Source organism: Ochotona curzoniae, unplaced genomic scaffold, assembly GCF_017591425.1.
Source record: "Ochotona curzoniae isolate NIBS_2020 unplaced genomic scaffold, NIBS_Ocur_1.0 contig_4792, whole genome shotgun sequence".
Lineage (NCBI taxonomy): Eukaryota > Metazoa > Chordata > Mammalia > Lagomorpha > Ochotonidae > Ochotona > Ochotona curzoniae.
In genome coordinates, this window is record NW_024466389.1 from 668,703 (window position 1) to 685,512 (window position 16,810).

Here is a 16,810-nt window from a genome sequence, read left to right on the forward strand (position 1 = left end):
CGCTGCTTGGCCCTCACCTGCCAGGTGCTCAGAGCGGATGGGCTCCGTTCCTCTGCGGAGAGCTTGTGCCCCGGCTGCAGCAAGGCCTGGAGAGCTGAGCTTGGGGAGCCCTGGCCGCCAGTCTCCTGCAGGGCACACCTGTGGCTGGCCAGTGCCACCCGGGTTGAACCTGCAGCAACATGCGGCCCAGCCCATGCTACAGCAAGTTGGACAGACCAGGACCAGCAAGTTGGACAGACCAGGACCAGCAACTTGAGGCCTCGGGCAGTGGGCCCTGGGCTCCAGCTGTTCCAGAGGCCAGGTCACGGAGAGCGGGTGGGCCCCGGAAGGTGGCAGCTCACTTCTTCCTGGCCCTGCCCTCATCTGAGCAGCTGGTAGACGCAATGGGCTGGTGGGCTGGTGCCAGTGCCTCTTGCTTGGTTGCGACCCTCTACTTGCCACCCCGGGGCTCGGTCCTCGAGCTGCTGGGTGCCGATAGACACTCGGGGCACACGTACCCTGACGTTCTGGATCGTCCTCTGAACACGAGGGACGGTTTGTCCTGGCCTCTTTATCTGGACTGGGCAGTCCCTTCCCAAGTGACTGCACTGTGCCCACAGGACAGCACCACAGGCAGGGTGGGCGCCCTGGGTTGCTTTTAGGACAAAACCAAAACAGAAGACGTGGGTGTGCAGGCTGTGCCGGTCTTTGCTCACGCAGCGCCTGGCTGCCTCTGTCCTCCTGGCCGCCAGGCGGGGTCAGCGGTAGTGGCGCAGGTACACGAGCTTCTGGGGAGGGAACTTCTCCCTGCACAGGGGGCACTCCGTCTGCAGAGGGAGGGGCGTCTCACTGCTGTGCCCAGCCAGGCACAAGGCCTGGCACCTCGGGCAGCAGGGCCTCCCCCAGGCCATGAGGCTGCCCCTGCCTGCTCACAGAGCACACACCCAGCGGGGTGCCTAGGACAGGGCCTTGCCAACCCACGGCCTGTCCAGGATGTGTTCAGCAAAAGCCCCTCCGTGTACAAGGATTTGCAGCCCGTGTGCCCGCCCCCACGTGAGCAGGGCCCACCTTGGTGTCACACCACTCGGTGATGCACTCCCAGCAGAAGAGGTGGCCGCAGGGTGTGGCCGTGGCGTGGCGGCGCTCCTCCAGGCACAGGGTGCACAGCGGGCTTCGGGGAGCCACTCTGTCTTCTGCAGAACTCCTGGGAAGGGGCCATGCGGCCAGGGCCCCCTCAGTCTCCATGGACGCGACCCCGCAGGGCAGGGCCCCGCCGAGGCTCGGCCCGGGGCTCACCTGTGGGACAGGTGGCGGTGCAGCCGCCACTCCTTCCTGGCGTGCTGTCTCTGCCGGAAGCCGTGCAGCTGCAACCCCACAGACAGCGCCAGGTGCAGCAGTGAGAGGAGCCCCAGCAGGCGGTAGCTGGCGCGGGCCCGCAGGTCCTCCCCGGGCAGCCGACGGGCGTGGAGCTGGGGGGATGGATGGGCAGGTGAGTCCGTTGGGTGCCGCCAATGAGACCAACCGGGGGGCAGCAGTCAGGGAGGCCCCAGCAAGACACCCCTGGGTGGGTTCTGCAGTGCAGATCTGAGCCGCAAGGCTGAACAGGCAGGGACAGGGGTCCCCTCAGACTGGGCTGGGGCCAGGAGTGAGGCTGCTGCTCCCCGCCAGGCGCCCAGGGGACTCTGGCCAGCCTCTGCCTCAGCCACGACCCTCCGAGGAGCTGCGAGGAGCGTCTGAGAGGTGCTGGAAGACCTGGGCCCCGGAACCGGCCCTGCAGGGGACCAGCAGCCACTCCCACTGGCCTGACCGGGAGCCTCCGGGACAACCTGGCTGGACCAAACGTGCCAGCTTCACCAGCCGCGGCTGCCACCAGCACCACCGCAGTACCTGGCTCAGATGGCCCAGCAGCTGCTACTCACGAAAGTGACGCCCGTGACGCGCTTGGCCAGGTGATAGAAGACGCCCTGGATGTAGAACCAGGCGAGGTGCAGCCGCTGCAGGCAGGCCAGGCCCTGTCTGAGGACGAAGGCCGTGCGCTGCACGCTGCGGCGCTGGGGTTCGGGCAGGGCGGCCACCCGGCGCCGCACCCAGGGCCACAGCCCCGCTCGGCCGCGCCCGCCCAGCCCCGGGCCGCCCTGCGGGGTGCGCAGGCCCTCGGCCTCCGCCTGCAGCGCCTGCTCCAGGGGCAGCAGCGCCTTCTCCAGCAGGTAGGGCAGCACGGTGTGGAGCAGCACCAGGGCGGCGCGGCGCCGCCGGGAGGGCACCTGCCGCCGGGTCGGGTCCACCTGCACGATGCCCACGTATTCTTCCCCGAGCGTCTGGTAGCCTGCGGGGAGGGCAGCGGTCAGCGCCGGGCGAGGAGCAGCCCTGGCCACAGGCTCCCCTCCTGCAGGGGTCCCACGCCTGCACCCCGGAACTGGACTCGGGCCCATGGCCACCAGCAAAGGGGCCGGCAGTCACTACCTGCCACGGTGGTCAGGCCGAAGTAGGCGAGGTCCGCCAGCAGCTCCACCTCGCGCCTCCACTCGAGCCACCTGCGCGCCCCTTGGGGGACACAGGAAAGGGGTCACAGAGGAGAGGGGTCCCCGGGGGTCACGGGGAGGAGTTGGGGGTCACAGAGGAGTTGGGGGTCACGGGGAGGAGGTGCGGGTCACAGAGGAGTTGGGGTCACGGGGAGGAGTTGGGGTCACGGGGAGGAGGTGCGGGTCACAGGGAGGAGTTGGGGTCACGGGGAGGAGGTGCGGGTCACAGAGGAGTTGGGGGTCACGGCGAGGCGGCCCGCTCCGCCCCTCGAAGCCTCGCACACGGCCCCGCAGGCCACCCCGGCGCGGCGCTCACCGGCCAAGCTGTGCAGGGCGCCGCCCGCCGCGGCCCGCAGCTCCCCGCGGTACAGCTCGTCCTTCTGCGCCGCGCGGACCACCTCGGCCGGACCCGCCGCCCGCGCCATGACCGCCCGCTGGCCACGCCCACGCGGGGACGCCGGCGACGGCGGCGCGGGCCTTGTGCGTCACGCTCCGCGACCGGGCCGCCGCTGTCGGGGCGGGGACTCTCCCGCGGGCGGAGCTCCGGCGAGCGGCGGAAGACGGGACGCCCCGAGGGGAAGTGGGCGGCGCCCGGGCTGGTGCCTGCCGGGGAGCTCCGGTCCGCCTTCGCCGTCGGCCCCGCCAGCCGAGGGCTCCCGGTGTCCCCGCGCGCCTGCAGGGCCTCGCGGGGCGCATGCCCCCATGGGCGCAGCTCCTCCTGGAGGGGAGTTCTCCCGGAGAGGGGGCTGCTGGAGAGGGGGCTGCTGGAGAGGGGGCTGCTGGAGAGGGGCTGCTGGAGAGGGGGCCTCCTGGAAATGGGGCGTCCTGGAGGCGGGTCCTCCTGGAAATGGGGCCTGGCCCTGTCGACCTGTCACTCCACTGGTTCGTCCCCTGTGGTTGGCAGGTAGACCAGCACGGCAGGTTGGCCCGGACTGGCTTGTGGTGCCCGGAGAATTCCTGCCCTTTTCCCTGTGAATCTAGAAATATCTCCAAGCTCTCGGGTCATCCACTTGTTCCTTCTCCCGGAAGACATCTCCAGGGGCGCGTGCCCTGCTCGCTGCCCACACGGGTGCACTTCTCATCCCACTGCCTGTGAGTGCGAAGGGCGGCCGGCAGGGGGCGACCGCGGGCCATCGGCGCCTTCTTGCCCCTGGGGTACTTGGCACCTAGGCCAGAGCCACACCCCCCACCCCGGCCTGTGCTCCCCTTCCCGTTCAGAACCGAGCCTCCGCCTGCTGACCTCCCGAGGCCCCGAGCGCTGGGCCCACTGTCCCGAGCCTGGGCTCCTGCCCCGGGTCCACCCGCATGGAGCCCCTGTGGAGCGTGGGGCGGTGCGCCTCAACTCTGTGGGGCGGCTCGGTCCTCAGCCGGCAGAGGAGTCTTGATGTCCTGGGCTGCGTGTCCCACCGCTGTGTGATCACGTCCAAGTGAGGACAGGGCCGAGGCAGAACAGCACCCGACCAGCACCCCAGGGAGGGGAGGCGCGTCGGTCTAAAGGCCCAGGTGAGCCAGGAGCTCCATCTGGGGTGCTGGGGCCGTGATCGGCTGCCTGCCCCGTGTGCCCGGGTGCGTCCGTGGGCAGGGAGATGGTCAGCAGGGCCGCACTCAGCCAGGGATGCCTGGCGCCACCTGGCCTGCGCCCTTGTTGCTCCTGGCTGGCTCTGCTGCTCAGGATACCTCTGCCCCTTGCAGGGGGCTGCACCCCCAGCCTCAGCCTCACCCCGTAGAGTGTGACCACTTCCATCAGGCACCTGCTGGGCGCCTCACTGATTCCAGCCCCGTCAGCAGGCCAGGGCGAGGGGGCTGGGGAGCGAGTGGGCACGTGCTGTTCACACTGCTGTGCTACCAGTGGACTAATTAGCTGGCTGGTTGGCTGGCTAGGTAAGTCTGTGCCTGCCCCAGTAGGACCAGGCTTCAGAGCTGGAACTTCCTGTTGGGTGCGGCACCCTACCCCCTTCCCCAAGCCCTGGGCCCTGGGGGTCAGCACACTGAAGGGACACAACCTGGCCTTGGGGGCTGTCGTGTAGGAGGTGGGGGTGCAGTCCAGGCTGCGTGTATGCCTATGCCATGGGACAGACAGACGGGACCCAGGGTGTGTGGGTACTGGGCCCTCTCAAGATTGTCAGGGCCTTAAGTGCCCTGGGCAGCATGGACCACAGACTGCGGGGAGCGAGTTCCCCTGCTCAGCCATCTGCTAACTGCCTGGGGGAAGCCAGCGGTGAGGGCAGGCGGGCCAGGGCCACTGTTCTGCCTGGACCAGGGGAGAAGGCGTGGTCTAAAAAGGCTGTGTGCTTGAATGGACCCAGGTTGTTCCGGCCAGCAGAGCCAGTAACGTGGACAGGGGGAGGGTCTGGGGGTGCAGCACCGACAGGAGACCAGTGATGGAGGAAGTCTCTGCGAAGTATTGCTCCTTCAGCTCTCCTTATATTCTCTTTCCCACATCCTCATTTAGCAGGATATTGGGTACAGATGAGTCCGATCAGTCTAGGTGCTTTTAGCCACAAGCCCAGTTCCTGTTCCTGCCCATCCCATTAAGCGCCAATCAACTCCTTAGCCCACAATACCAGGTGTGTCCGGTCCTGTCCGTCAGGTTTCTGCCCACTGCTGGGCAGCAAGGCTGGGTGGGGGCAGGATGGGGCCTCCAAGGACCCAAGAAAGGGGAGACCTGGGAGGGCTTCCCGGAGGAGGGGGGCTCTGTGCCCGTGCAGACCAGTAGAGGTGATGGGAATGTCAGGAAGCTGGGGTGGGCTCTGGGCCAGGCTTGCAGCCTGGAGCTGCAGGAAAGAGGCGAGCCCAGGGTCCTGCAGAGCCACACTGAGCGAGGAGCGTGTCGTGGACCAGTGTCCACTCTGGTGGGCAGGGGAGGCCAACCCAGCCTGCCAGAGCAAAGCCCCCTTTCTGTACTGAGCTGCCCTGGCTGTCGGCTTCCCCTTGTGCCCAAGTGGGGTAACTGGGGAGGGGCAGAAGTGGGTGCCCTGGGTGGTGTCGTGGACCTGGCCCCAGGCCATGCGGCAGTTGTCAGGAGATGGGAGGCTCCTCATGGTCCCCTGCCCACTGCCTCCCGCTGTCCCTCGTGGCCTGGGATCAGCAGGCCTCCCCGTCCGGGTGTGAAGCAGAAGTGGGCCCCTGAGTGCGTGTGGGGCCACCTCGGACGAGGCTCAGGATGCCCCGTGAGAGTCCTGGCCAGCCCTGGACTGCTGCTGCTGCAGCACCACGCGGCGTGCCTGGCCTGAGCACCTTGGTGCTGGGACTGGGGCCCCTAGCAGCAGTCCGGCTCTCCCACGGTGGGGGGGGCCAGCGGGGAGTCCCTCCTTGTGCTGCAGACTCCGGTGGGCCGTGAAGGAGCACGCTGCCTCCTCCTGGCTGTGGTGGGGGGCAGGCAGCATCCGGCACCTGGCACTAGGGACCCCAATGAAGCTGGGCCGCGGCAGGGCAAGGGTGGCCCCTTCTGTATTGCCAGGAGGGACAGCGGTGGTTGGGTTGGGGTCTTGTGGCTTGGCCAGCCTGTCCAGGGCCCCCCAGCCTCTGCCCCCAAGGAGCGGATGACGGCTCTGCCCTCCGCCAGAGGGCGCTGTTCCCCCAAGCCTTGGGCTCTGGGCAGGACCGGGGCCTCCCAGCCAGGGGGTCTGGGTTGTCTGAAACAAGGGGGATTCCCGGAGGTGACAGATGCCTTGTGGTCCTGCCAGTCTCAGGCTTGGGGTGGTCCCTGTGCCCCCCGCTCTGTGTGGCTCTGTGCAGCACCACCCCCTCAGGGCTAGGGGTGCACAGGCCTTTGGGCTGCTCCCAGCTGGGGTGGAGCCTGCAGCCCTGGGCTGCCCTGTCGGATGGAGCCAGCACTTCCTGCCCCCGTATGTTTCCAGTCCCTGGCCTGGACTCCTCAGTGCCTGCCGTGCCCCACAGGACAGTCGGCGCTCTGAGCTCGCAAAGGGGCAGTGTGGGCCTGGCAGACTGGGCACCCCTCAGGGTTCCCTCATCCCAAGGCCTGGGGTTCAGTCCCAGCTCTGGCCCTCTCACCCCCGGGGGACCTGCCTGTCTGCCCAGGTCCTGTGGGCCTCGGGGCACGAGCCCGTGGGTGGGAGCTAGCTGTGGCTGGCGGTGTCCTCTGCGTCTCAGAGAAACGCAGAAGCAGATGTGCACACACAGGACCCATTTGGGAGAAATCTCTCTATGGATTTCAACAGAAGGAACTTCACCTTTTAATTCCATTTCCTGCAGTCTTGTTTAAGATAATGACAAGCAGGCTGTATGCTAACATAAATAACACTTTGTTGCTTTGTAAAAGATGTGTTTATTCACGTGAAATGCAGATTAATACCGAGGGAAGGACACACAGAGCTATCCCCCGTCTGCTGGTTCACCTCACAGTGGCCACCATGGCCAGGGCTGAGCTGGTCTGCAGCCAGGAGCCTGGCCCTCCAGGTCGCCCACGTGGGTGCAGGTCATCCTTTGCTGCTCTCCCAGGGAGCTGGGTCGGGAGCAAAGAGCCAGGACTTGAACTGGGGTCCATACAGGGTGTTGGTTTTGTCCACTGTGCCACAGTGCCAGCCCCTTAATGTTATCTTCGAGTCACGTTGAGCTGGCTGCTGAGCTCCTGAGAACAGCTTTGCGTACTGGACTGGTCCCTCCTGACTGGCATCAGACCCCGGGGCCTCCTGTGGGTCGCTCGCCCGCTGCTGCCCCACGAACCCTGGCCCACCACAGCTTGTGTTCCGGGATGCCCCCTCACGGTCCATCCCGCCCTCAGCACATGGGCGGGCACCCCACGCAGGTGGCCATCTCTGCTGGGGCCTTCTGAGGGCTGCGCCCTGTCTCTGCATGCCGAGTAGACCATGAGGTCACCTTGGGTCCATGTGGGAGCGACCACGCCGTCATTTAAAACTGTAGTGTTCTAGTTCATATGATATTGCGATATTATTACGCGCAGCTAATTTCCGCAACCTGGTTCTTTACTGTGAGCTGAAAGCAGCAGCCGCAAGGAGGTATCTTAGGAGGTTTATTCCAGTGGGCAGGAACGGGGTGGGGGCGGTGGAGAGAAGAAGTGGAAGGGGAGGAGGGGAAGGGAGGCCGGAAGGAGAGGAGAGCCCACCTGGGGCCTTTTGTCTGCCAGGTGTGGGGGCGGGGGGGGGGGGGACCGAGGGCAGGCCCCAGGGGGTTGGTGCCTGCAGTGAATGCCTGCGGAGGATTGGGGAGTGGGCGGGGTTGGGGAAGGGGCTGGGGGATTGGGGGTGGGATTCTCAGGGAATGCCAGGTTCCATCTGATTGGTGGATGGCTGATTGGCGGACTGGCGCGAATTTCGTGAGCTGTGAGGAAGAAGAAATGGCACCAGGACCAGGGTGGGATATTCGAGCAACTCCTTACAGCTGCCGCCTCAACCTCGCGGCCCCACCCAGCTGAGGCCGAAGGAGTGGTGGGCTCTGACTGGCCAGGCCACCCTGGGGCTGCCCTGTGGTCAGCTAAGGGCAGGCAGTGGGGCCTTTGGGCTCTGGGCAGCAGTCGCTCCAGACTCACCCTGTGGTGCTGTGTCACCCCCCCAGCGGGGGTCTCTGTTGCTGGGGCCGCCCAAGCCTGGACAGCACACACTGAGGGCTCAAGGGAGCGTGGGGTGAGAGCCTCAGAGGGCAGGGCTTGGCAGTGCTGCTGGGGGCCAGGCAGACAGCAATGGACTGCAGGCTGCAGAGCCAGGGATGCCTGCCCACCCCCACCCCGCGGGGGAAGGCGGGCAGGAGCTGTCCTAGGCAGGCTGGGGCTTGTGCTGGGCCCCGGCTCTCACAGTGCCAGGTGGCCGCCCACGACACATATGGGAGGGGCATGGCCTGCGTGCCGGGAGTTGAGCCCTCCCAGCAGGGGGCAGGCATCCCACATCCCAAGGAAGGGCGGGGATCCTCCGGGCAGGATCCTCCGGGTCCCGCTTCCTGATCCCCAGCCACCAGGACCACGCTGCTGCCTGGGCCTGCCCAGGAGATCCGAGGCTCTTGGCCGGGATTCGAGCCTGTGGCCAGAGCGGGGCAAGCAGGTCCCCCAGCAGAGCCCTGGCCCCTGCGGCCCTTCCTGAGAGACCCCTGACTCAGCCAAGCAGGTGAGGTGGCCTGGGTGTCCATGCTGGGCAGTGCGAGGCAAAGCTGACCTCGTGGCTCTCTGGGCCTCGTCATGGCTGCGGTGGCTCGTGGCCTAATTAGGCGCAGCAGTGCCAGCCCAGCCCGCGTTCGGCTGTCGGGTCGGGGCGTGGCTCCTGCCCGTGGGCAGGAAGTTGCCACGACTCCTCAGGAGTTGGGCAGTCAGAGCTGGGGCGGTACTGTTGCTGGCACTGGCCACTGCATTGTGGGCTATGTGGACAGGGCTGCTGCCGGACGGCCGTCTGTGGGTAAGCCTGTAGCTGGGGCAGGGGAGAGGAGCAAGGAGAGGAGGGGCCATGGCTCGTTGTGCTGCGAGGCCTGGGAGCCTGGGGCCTCGTGGGCTGCCCGTCCCAGGTCTACGCTGACCCTGGCCAGGGGGTGGGGAAGGCAGGACTGGGGAAGGGTCCTGTCGGGGAGTGGGCTGCTGTCGGAGCCAGGCTGATCCTCTGGGCACCGCCTGACTCCCCTCTCTGGGGGTCCTGAGGGTCCTAGGGGATGTATCTGGCCGGGCCGACTGTCCCTGGAAGGAGCTGGGCTGGCATTCCGTGGGGAAGCAGCCAGGGGTCAGGGGGCTTTGAGTGTGATGGTGAGGGTCAGGTTTGTCCACCTGACAGGTGTTTGCCTGGGAGACCACAGGGGCTACCAGGCTTGAAGGGCTGAACTGAGCTCCGGGACGGGGCAGAGTCCCCTGCCGGGCAGGGAGGCCCAGCCTCAGGGTTGGGGCAGATAACTTGCTCCCAGGCTCCAGTTTGCAGCTGAGTCTCCTGATGCTGTGGAACTCAGGGTTTCCTGCCCAACCCAGGGCTTGGCGGGGCTTGGTGGGGCTGGGTTGCACCCCGGAATGCCTCCAGCAGGGGTCCCCCAATCCACTGCCCCTTTTTGCTTGTCCCAGGTGTGCAATGGTGGCAGGCCCAGACTTCAGACCGACGAGGGACGCTTGGGGTCCGAGAGCCTGCGAGCCGCGGAGCACTGGGCCCTGCTGCTGACCCAGGCCTGAAGCTCCTGGCCTGGCCCTTGGGGATGGCTCCACCACAGGCCGGCCCCCGGCCTGGCCCTGCTGCCCTGCCCAAGGACCCGGCATTGCAGCCAGAGCGTGACCAGCTGTTCCTGAGTGCCAATGTCTTGCTGGGAGGTGAGTCTGGCCCCAGCCCCAGGGACAGTGGCTCCTGGGCCTGGCCGCTGCGCGACCCTGAGCGTCGGGGGTACTGTCAGGGTCATGGGCCTAGTGCCTGCTGGGGAGGGGACAGGGTGAGGTCCCCCGGAGGAGGTCCCCAGGGAGCGGGGCCGGTCTGCCTGGTGCTGGCTGCTCCGTGTGGGTGGGCAGGCGTGTTCACACATGGTGTGCCCCTGCACCCACAGAGGCGGGTGTGGCGGTGAATCCCACATTCTCCAGATGTGCCCAGGCAGGCCGCTGCCAGAGGCGGAGAACGGCTGCTCACTTGGTGCTCGGCCCAACCTCAGCACCATCGGGAAGGGACCCCCAGGCAGGGCCGCCTCCAGTGCTGCCTGGTGCAGCCTCTGGTCGGAAATCCGGAAGTCCTGGGCACAGAAATGGGAGCTGCTACTCAGCCCATCTTGTCCCTGTTTCTGCCCCTGCCTCTGTCCCCTGTCCCTGCCCCCTGCCCCTGCTCCTGTTCCCTGCCCCCTGTCCCTGCTCCTGTCCCCTGCCCCCTGTCCCTGCCCCCTGCCCCTGTCCCTGCCCCTGTCCTTGTCCCTGCCCCCTGTCCCTGCTCCCTGGTCCCTGCCCCTGTCCTTGCCCCACCCCTGCTCCTCCCTAGGGTCATTAAGAATGTTTGTGCTGGCGGTGGGCTGCAGATGTTGAGCGGCCCTGGCCCTGAGGTCTTTCTGGAGGCTCCTGAGACATGCCCCACAGGCAAGGATCAGGAGCCTGGGACGGTCCCAGCTTGGAGACAGTGTGTGGGCAGCACAGCCAGCTCCTGCAGGGGGTTCAGACTGGCACCATGGTGCTGAGGCACCTGTCCCGGCAGGCTCGCATGTGAGCAGGTGCCCATGTGTTTCTACACTTGATCTTAGCCAAAAGGCCGAGAAGCGATAGTGCCCATGTGTTTCTGTGCATGTGCAGGCGCATGTCTGTGCACGTGGTCCTGTGCGTGTGTGTCCCTGTGTGGGTGTCAGCCCCAGGTGTGTGGGCTGGGGGGCTGTGGTCAGGTTCCAGGCATGGAGCCCACCATGCCTGCATGGTGCCCATCCACTCTGCCCTGTGCCCACAAGCAGCCCGGCCCCGCCTTCCAGACAAGCAGAGAATGTGTGCTCGAGGGCTGGCCCAGCTGCCCATCCTGCCTGAGACCCCGGGCCCTGGAGCCGGGGCAGAGCTGTGCCCAGGGGATATGGGCCAGGGATGGGGCAGGTGGGCAGGGGAGGGGCAGAGAAGGCATTGGTGCCCCCCAGCCCCCCGCTGACCTCACCCAGTTCTCCCGTATCTGGTCACCAGGATCCTTTTACATGAACTCAGTTCTCTTCCTCAGGAGAAGGGTGGTGGGGCTCCAGGCTCATCCCGGCCCTGACACCAGACCCTTGCTGGCCCTGACTGGGCCCCAAGCTGGGCTGTGGGAGGGGCCCGGTGCCCTGTGAGGTGGCTGCCCATCCACCCAGCCCCGGGGCCCCAGTGTTGGCTTCAGCAAGGGAAGGTGAGCTGTGACAGGCTGCCTGGGTGCACCTGCAGGTGGCAGGTCCTGCTTGTACCTGCTGGCCGAGGTGGCCAGGATGGCTTAGCGGGCGGGGAGACCTGGGATCCTTTGGGAGCACCCGGGCAGGCACTTGCAGCCCTCAGGCCTGGGGTGGGCTGGACTGTGCGTGCTGGCTGGGGCTGGGGCCCTGGGGCCCTCCACTTCAAAGTGCCCTCAGATCCGTGTCGGAGACTTCCCCCAGCGCTGAGCTGGCCTCCACCGCTTGCTTTTTTTCTTCCCCTGATGATGAAGGCAAGACTGGTAAACCAGGAGAGGCTGAGGAGGGCAGCGAGGTGGGCAAGGTGGGCGAGGTGGGCGAGGTGCTGCCCCTCAGCCCTGAGCACTTCCTGCCGCCCAGGGGGCCTGTCACAGCCCACCCTGCGCCCACGGGGCCCAGAAGGTCCGGACTACTCGGCCTGTTGCTGCCCTGAGCTTCCTGCTGGGGAGGGAGTGGGCAGCAGGTGCCCGGGAAGGCACAGCCCTCCTGCCGGTGTGCCTGGGGGCTGGCAGCCTTCACACGGGGCAGCTCGCGACCTGCCTCGCCACGTGCAGGAGACCATGTGGCCCATTCTGTGCCCAGTCACCAGGCGCCTGCACAGAGAGGGCCCGTTAGCAGCCGTGTCTCAGACCTTGCTGAGCGTCCACGTTCGGGGTACACTGGCTGACCCCCAGCCCTCTCCAAGGAAGCAGGCAGGAAGCCTGGGTTGGGGGGAGGGACTGACCATGAGAAGGGGGATGGGCCGCGGAAGAGTGCCAGGTGGGCATGTGCAGGGGAGGGCAGTGTGTCATACAGGTAGTGTCTGAAGGCAGGCCAGGCGCACACTGGTGTGAGGTGGGGGTGAGGCTGAGCTGCACAAGTCCTCACATAGCGGGCTGCTCTCCTGCCGAGGCAGCCCAAGCGGGGCCGGGTATGCAGCAGGCACTCGGTGCATGCTAGCTCTGATGTACAGTGGGTGCCGAGTGCATGCTGGCACAGGGACATCTGGCGCCACTCCAGGCCCCGGAGCCGCAGGCAGGGGGCAAGGCAGGGGTGCTGACACTCCAGGCCCCCGGAGCCGCAGGCAGGGGGCAAGGCAGGGGTGCCGACACTCCAGGCCCCGGAGCCGCAGGCAAGGCGCAAGGCAGGGGTGCCAACCCTTGCCTGCTGGTACTCTCCAGCTGGTGGCTAGGAGTGGCCAGGAGCAAGGACTTGCTCAGGCTCAGCCCAGCACAAGGCTGTGGAGTGCTGCACCCCTTTCTGCTCTGCTTGGCACCTATGCTCCCTGGCACCCGTGGGCTAGCCCCCCTATCGAACCAAGCTGGAGAGATTTATGGGGGCATAGCCATCCTGCTCTGCCTGAACCCCAAAGTATCACCTGTGTCCATCCCCGGGTTCTCTTCCTGCAGCCCAGCCAGTCTCAGCTTACCCCAGCAGGGTCCTTCTCCCACACCGGGATGGCTCGACCCTAAAGGTGTCCCACAGCAAACACACACAGTGCACACACACACGTGCAGAACCCTGACACACGCCCACTGCAAACACACACAGCGCACACACACACGTGCAGAACCCTGACACACGCCCACTGCAAACACACACAGTGCACACACACGTGCAGAACCCTGACACACGCCCACTGCAAACACACATTTTATGCACACATGTGCAAACACACATGTATAATCTGTCTGTTTAGGCTCAGGCACCGAACACATCACATGTGCATATGGCCTCACAAACACGCAGTGATCATGGGCTAACTACATGTGTATGGCTCTGGGCCCCTCCTCCCTCTGGGCAAACCAGCCTCCTCCCCAGGTCTCAGGCCCCTCCTCGCTCTGGGTCCTCCTCCCTCCACACCCTCCTGCTGCCCAGCTAGGCCCTGACTTCTGCTGCCACTGTCCCCAGAAAGCCTTTGGTGACTTGGCTGGATGCCTGTTTCCTGCCGGTCAGTGGCCAGGCCCTCCTCCAGGCAGGGTCACACGGTACTGACCATGTGGCACTCTGGTGTTGTCAACGGTCGTAGCTGATATGGATGAATGAACTGTAGCCTGGCAGATGGCACCGCCCATGGTCATGGCAATGCCTGCTTGGTAGCGGAAGCGTGCGCTGGGGACCTGGGGCTGCATGTGTATTGTGAAGGCAGCCAAAGCCAACGTCTGCAGAGCTGGTGTGAGTGTGTGGCATGTGTGTGAATGTGTGTGTGCGGGTCTGGGCGTGTGTGTGTACATGTGTGTTTGTGTGCACCTGTTGGCTGGCGCCCCCGGGAGCAGCTCTGTAGAGCCTGGGGTCAGCCAGAGGCCCTGGCAACGGTCACTCCGCGAGGAACCCCCACCCTGTGCCCCTTTGCTGCCTCCAGGGGTGGGGGAGGGTGTGTTCAGCAGACAGCCAAGGCCCTGGGGTCTGTCCTGGAGAAGGATGCGCCTCCTGCTGGCCAGCCTGGGGCCTGGCAGCCACCAGCCCCACCACCCTGACGTCCGAGGGCTGTGCCTCCGCCCAGCTCATGGGTGCAGGGCACAGAGAGACTGCTCAGGGGCTGGGGCTCTGCAGCAGGTCCCACTGGGCAGCACAGGGTGCCCAGCTGGGCACAGAGGCTCTGGCCTTGACCCAGAGGTCTTGTAGGGATACCTCTGAGCCCAGCTTCTCCCTGGAGGAGGGGTGTCAGGTCCAGGCTTCAGGGGTGTCTGTGGCGCCCCCACCCCTCTTGGCAGTGCCAGCTCTGTTCAGCCAAGTCTCAGGGTGATCCCAGGGCAGCTGGCCCCTGACCTTGTCCCTCCCACCCTGGCTTTGGACTGCCCTAGGCTACAGGCCCCCCTCCTGCCTGTGGGGGGAAGCCGGGATTGGAGGGAGCTGAGTGCCAGTTCTGTGTGAAGGAAGGCGGGGTCAGGGGTTTGAGAGGTGGTGGTGGGGGGAAGCTAGATCCGGAGGGGAGGTGAGAAGGGAAGCTGAGTGGGGGGAGCTGAGCAGGGCTGAGGTGGGGGAGTTGTCGGGGGAGCTGAGCTGGGCTGAGAGTGGTAGGGGCTTGGAGGGGGAGATGAACAGGCTGGAGGTGGTAGGGGCTTGCAGGGGGGAGATGAGTAGGGCTGGGGATGGGAGGGGAAGGCAGAGCCGAGGGAGGGAGGGGGAGCTGGGCACAGTTGAGCATGTTGTCTTGTGTTCTGGCTGAGTACGGGGCGTCTTTGGAGCAGATGCTGGTGGAGAAGGAAGTACACGCTAGCTAAATTTGGCCGTTGGAGAGCTGCAGCTTACCCAATTAGCTCATTGATACGCGTGTGTGCGGCTGGGCCCTCATTGCCTTCGCAGGTGGCTTTTGGCCTGCGTGTCCCTGGTGGAGACCGGGTCCTGGCAGGCCCCTGAGCTGTCGTGTGGGGCCTGGCAGGGGTGTCTGGGGCCCAAGTGGGCACGTGGCTCCTCGGGACCTCCTGGCCTTGCTGGGAGGAACTCGGTGCTGGTGAAGGCAGGGACCTCCCCAAGGGGCACCGGGACCCAGGCAGGAGGGCTTGGGGGAGCTCAGCCCAGGAGGTGTCTGTGGGGGTGGCTGGAGTCACCGGCGGCCCTTGGGGTGGGCAGCAGCGGCCCCTGGGGTGGGTGCACGCCCACCTGGGCGAGGCTCCCCAGCACTCCAGGGATTCCTGGAGGTTTGGGCTCTGAAAGAAGGTTTCAGATCTTTCCTGCTTTCCAATTTGCATTTTGGGTTTGGCTCCTGCAGGAGTTGGCCCAGGCTTCCTAGTCTACCTCGATTCCGGTCTCCTTCCCCAGGGGCCTCCTGTGCCGAGCGGCTGGCATGTAGCTGTGGCTATGCCAGGAGATCCTTGCTGGCCAGCCTCTGGGGGTCAGTCCTGGGAGGGTCTGCGGGCCAGGGGCTCTGTCACCTGCCACAACTCAGCCTTGCCCCTACCCCCCTTGCATAACCACTCTTTCCTCACGGGGCGCTGGCCAGTCTGGACTGTCAGAATGGGGCGGCAGCAGAGGCCTGGGCAACTGGTCCCCTGGCAGGCAGGTGAGGAGGCCAGGGTGGGGCCTGGGGCGCCAGGAGGCCGAGGGTGGCTCTGAGGTGGCCTGCGTGCGCTAAGGCCTAGCTCCTGGTCCTGCAACCCCGCAGGTGGGGGTGGGAATACCTGTTGTCCCCATTCCCCAGGCTTTGGGGCCGGCCGCACCTAGTGCCCCTCCCCCAGGCCAGGGCCGCCCCCCTGAGGTGCGCCCGGGAGCTCCTGGGCTCGGGGACGGACCTTCTGGCGTCTCTCTGGGGAAGGGGTGTCCTAGGTCCCCCTCGTCGAGCTCTGGGGTGGAGTCCTGGGTCCGGCCCCACCCCCGCCCGTCCGCGGGTGCATCTTTGCGGGAAAAGTACTTTGGCCCCTCCCGCGCGGGGCGGGCAGGGGGTGTGGTGCGGGCGCACGAGTGACAGCGCGCTCCTCGCGCGGCGCCCCCGCGGGCGCAGAGTCCCCGCGCCCGAGCCGCCGCGCGCAGCCCGCCCGAGCCCGAGGCCGCGGGAGCCCGCGCCGGCCGCCGCCGCGGAGACAATGGACCCGGGAGCCGCCCCGCAGCAGCAGCACAGTAGGTGCCGCTCCGGTTGCTGCGCCGTGCGGGGCCCTGGCTGCTGGACGCGCGGGGGCGCCGCTGCCCCTGGCGCGGGTCAGGCCGCGGGCCGCCCGGGCTGCTCCTGGGGTCCCGCCCTGGAGGGGTGTCCCATCCCTGTGGGCTTGGGCGAGGGAGGGATTGTGGGGAGGCGAGGGAACAGATGAGAGTCCTGTGCTGCCTGGGCAGCCTCAGGTGCTGGAGGAGGGACGCAGGACCCACCCCTGCAAACTTCCCTTCCGCTTCTGGCTGGGGCTGGGACCCTGGGCCCCCTGGCATGGGTTCCGCTGTGCGTCCCTTGTGGCCGTGGGGGCTGCAGGAGAGCTGGTGGACCTGCAGGTGCCGCATCCCACCCGGGACCAGGCCCCAGCACCAGCAGGTGGGGCTGCAGTGTGCGGGGCAGGCTGCGTGGGGGACGGGGAGCATGGGCCCCTTGCTGAGAATCTTTTTGGGGCTCTGCAGCTGCTGACACTTCTGGAGCCTCCTGGGGGGGCACCCCTGGCGCTGGAAGACACAGAGCAAAAGGGGGCTCCCTCCCGCTCCCTTCCCCCTCTGCCCTGCACTTCCTGGTGATAGTGGGGGAGCCGGGCTGCCACAGACTACCCCCGCAAAAAAAACAAAACCCGTGGGCTGTCCACCCCTCACTGCTCCTAGCCTGCCCGCAGTGCCCTGATCCCTGAGGTGGTGCTCAGCTGCCCTGGGCCGCATGCCCAGTGTTTTTCTCTGTAGAAGCCCACGGGGTCCTGCCAGGACTGTTCAAAGGGCACGCCCCCAGCCCCCAGCATGGATCACAGCTCTCCTGTATGTCCCCCACTGGGCTCAGGTGCCAGGGAGGAGATGGGCCCTGCCATCACACATCCTGCCTTAGCCTCCTGGAGTAGGCGGCTGGGACCCCGGGACTGAGGGGGGCAGCTCCTGGCAAGCAGGGGTGTCCCTGTCAATTGCTGAAGGGC

At 66.6% G+C, this 16,810-nt stretch overlaps 1 protein-coding gene across 1 annotated transcript; it reads right to left on the minus strand.

The window, feature by feature from the left end:
• Nucleotides 1–60: 60 nt before the first annotated feature.
• PEX10 (peroxisomal biogenesis factor 10) lies at nucleotides 61–2,926 on the minus strand. Its single transcript, XM_040987796.1, has 6 exons — nucleotides 2,818–2,926; nucleotides 2,443–2,523; nucleotides 1,899–2,305; nucleotides 1,276–1,448; nucleotides 1,048–1,183; nucleotides 61–806 (listed from the first exon to the last, which is right to left on the minus strand). The coding sequence occupies exons 1-6, from the start codon at nucleotides 2,924–2,926 to the stop codon at nucleotides 738–740; spliced, it is 975 nt and encodes a 324-aa protein (XP_040843730.1). The 3' UTR covers nucleotides 61–737.
• Nucleotides 2,927–16,810: the final 13,884 nt, after the last annotated feature.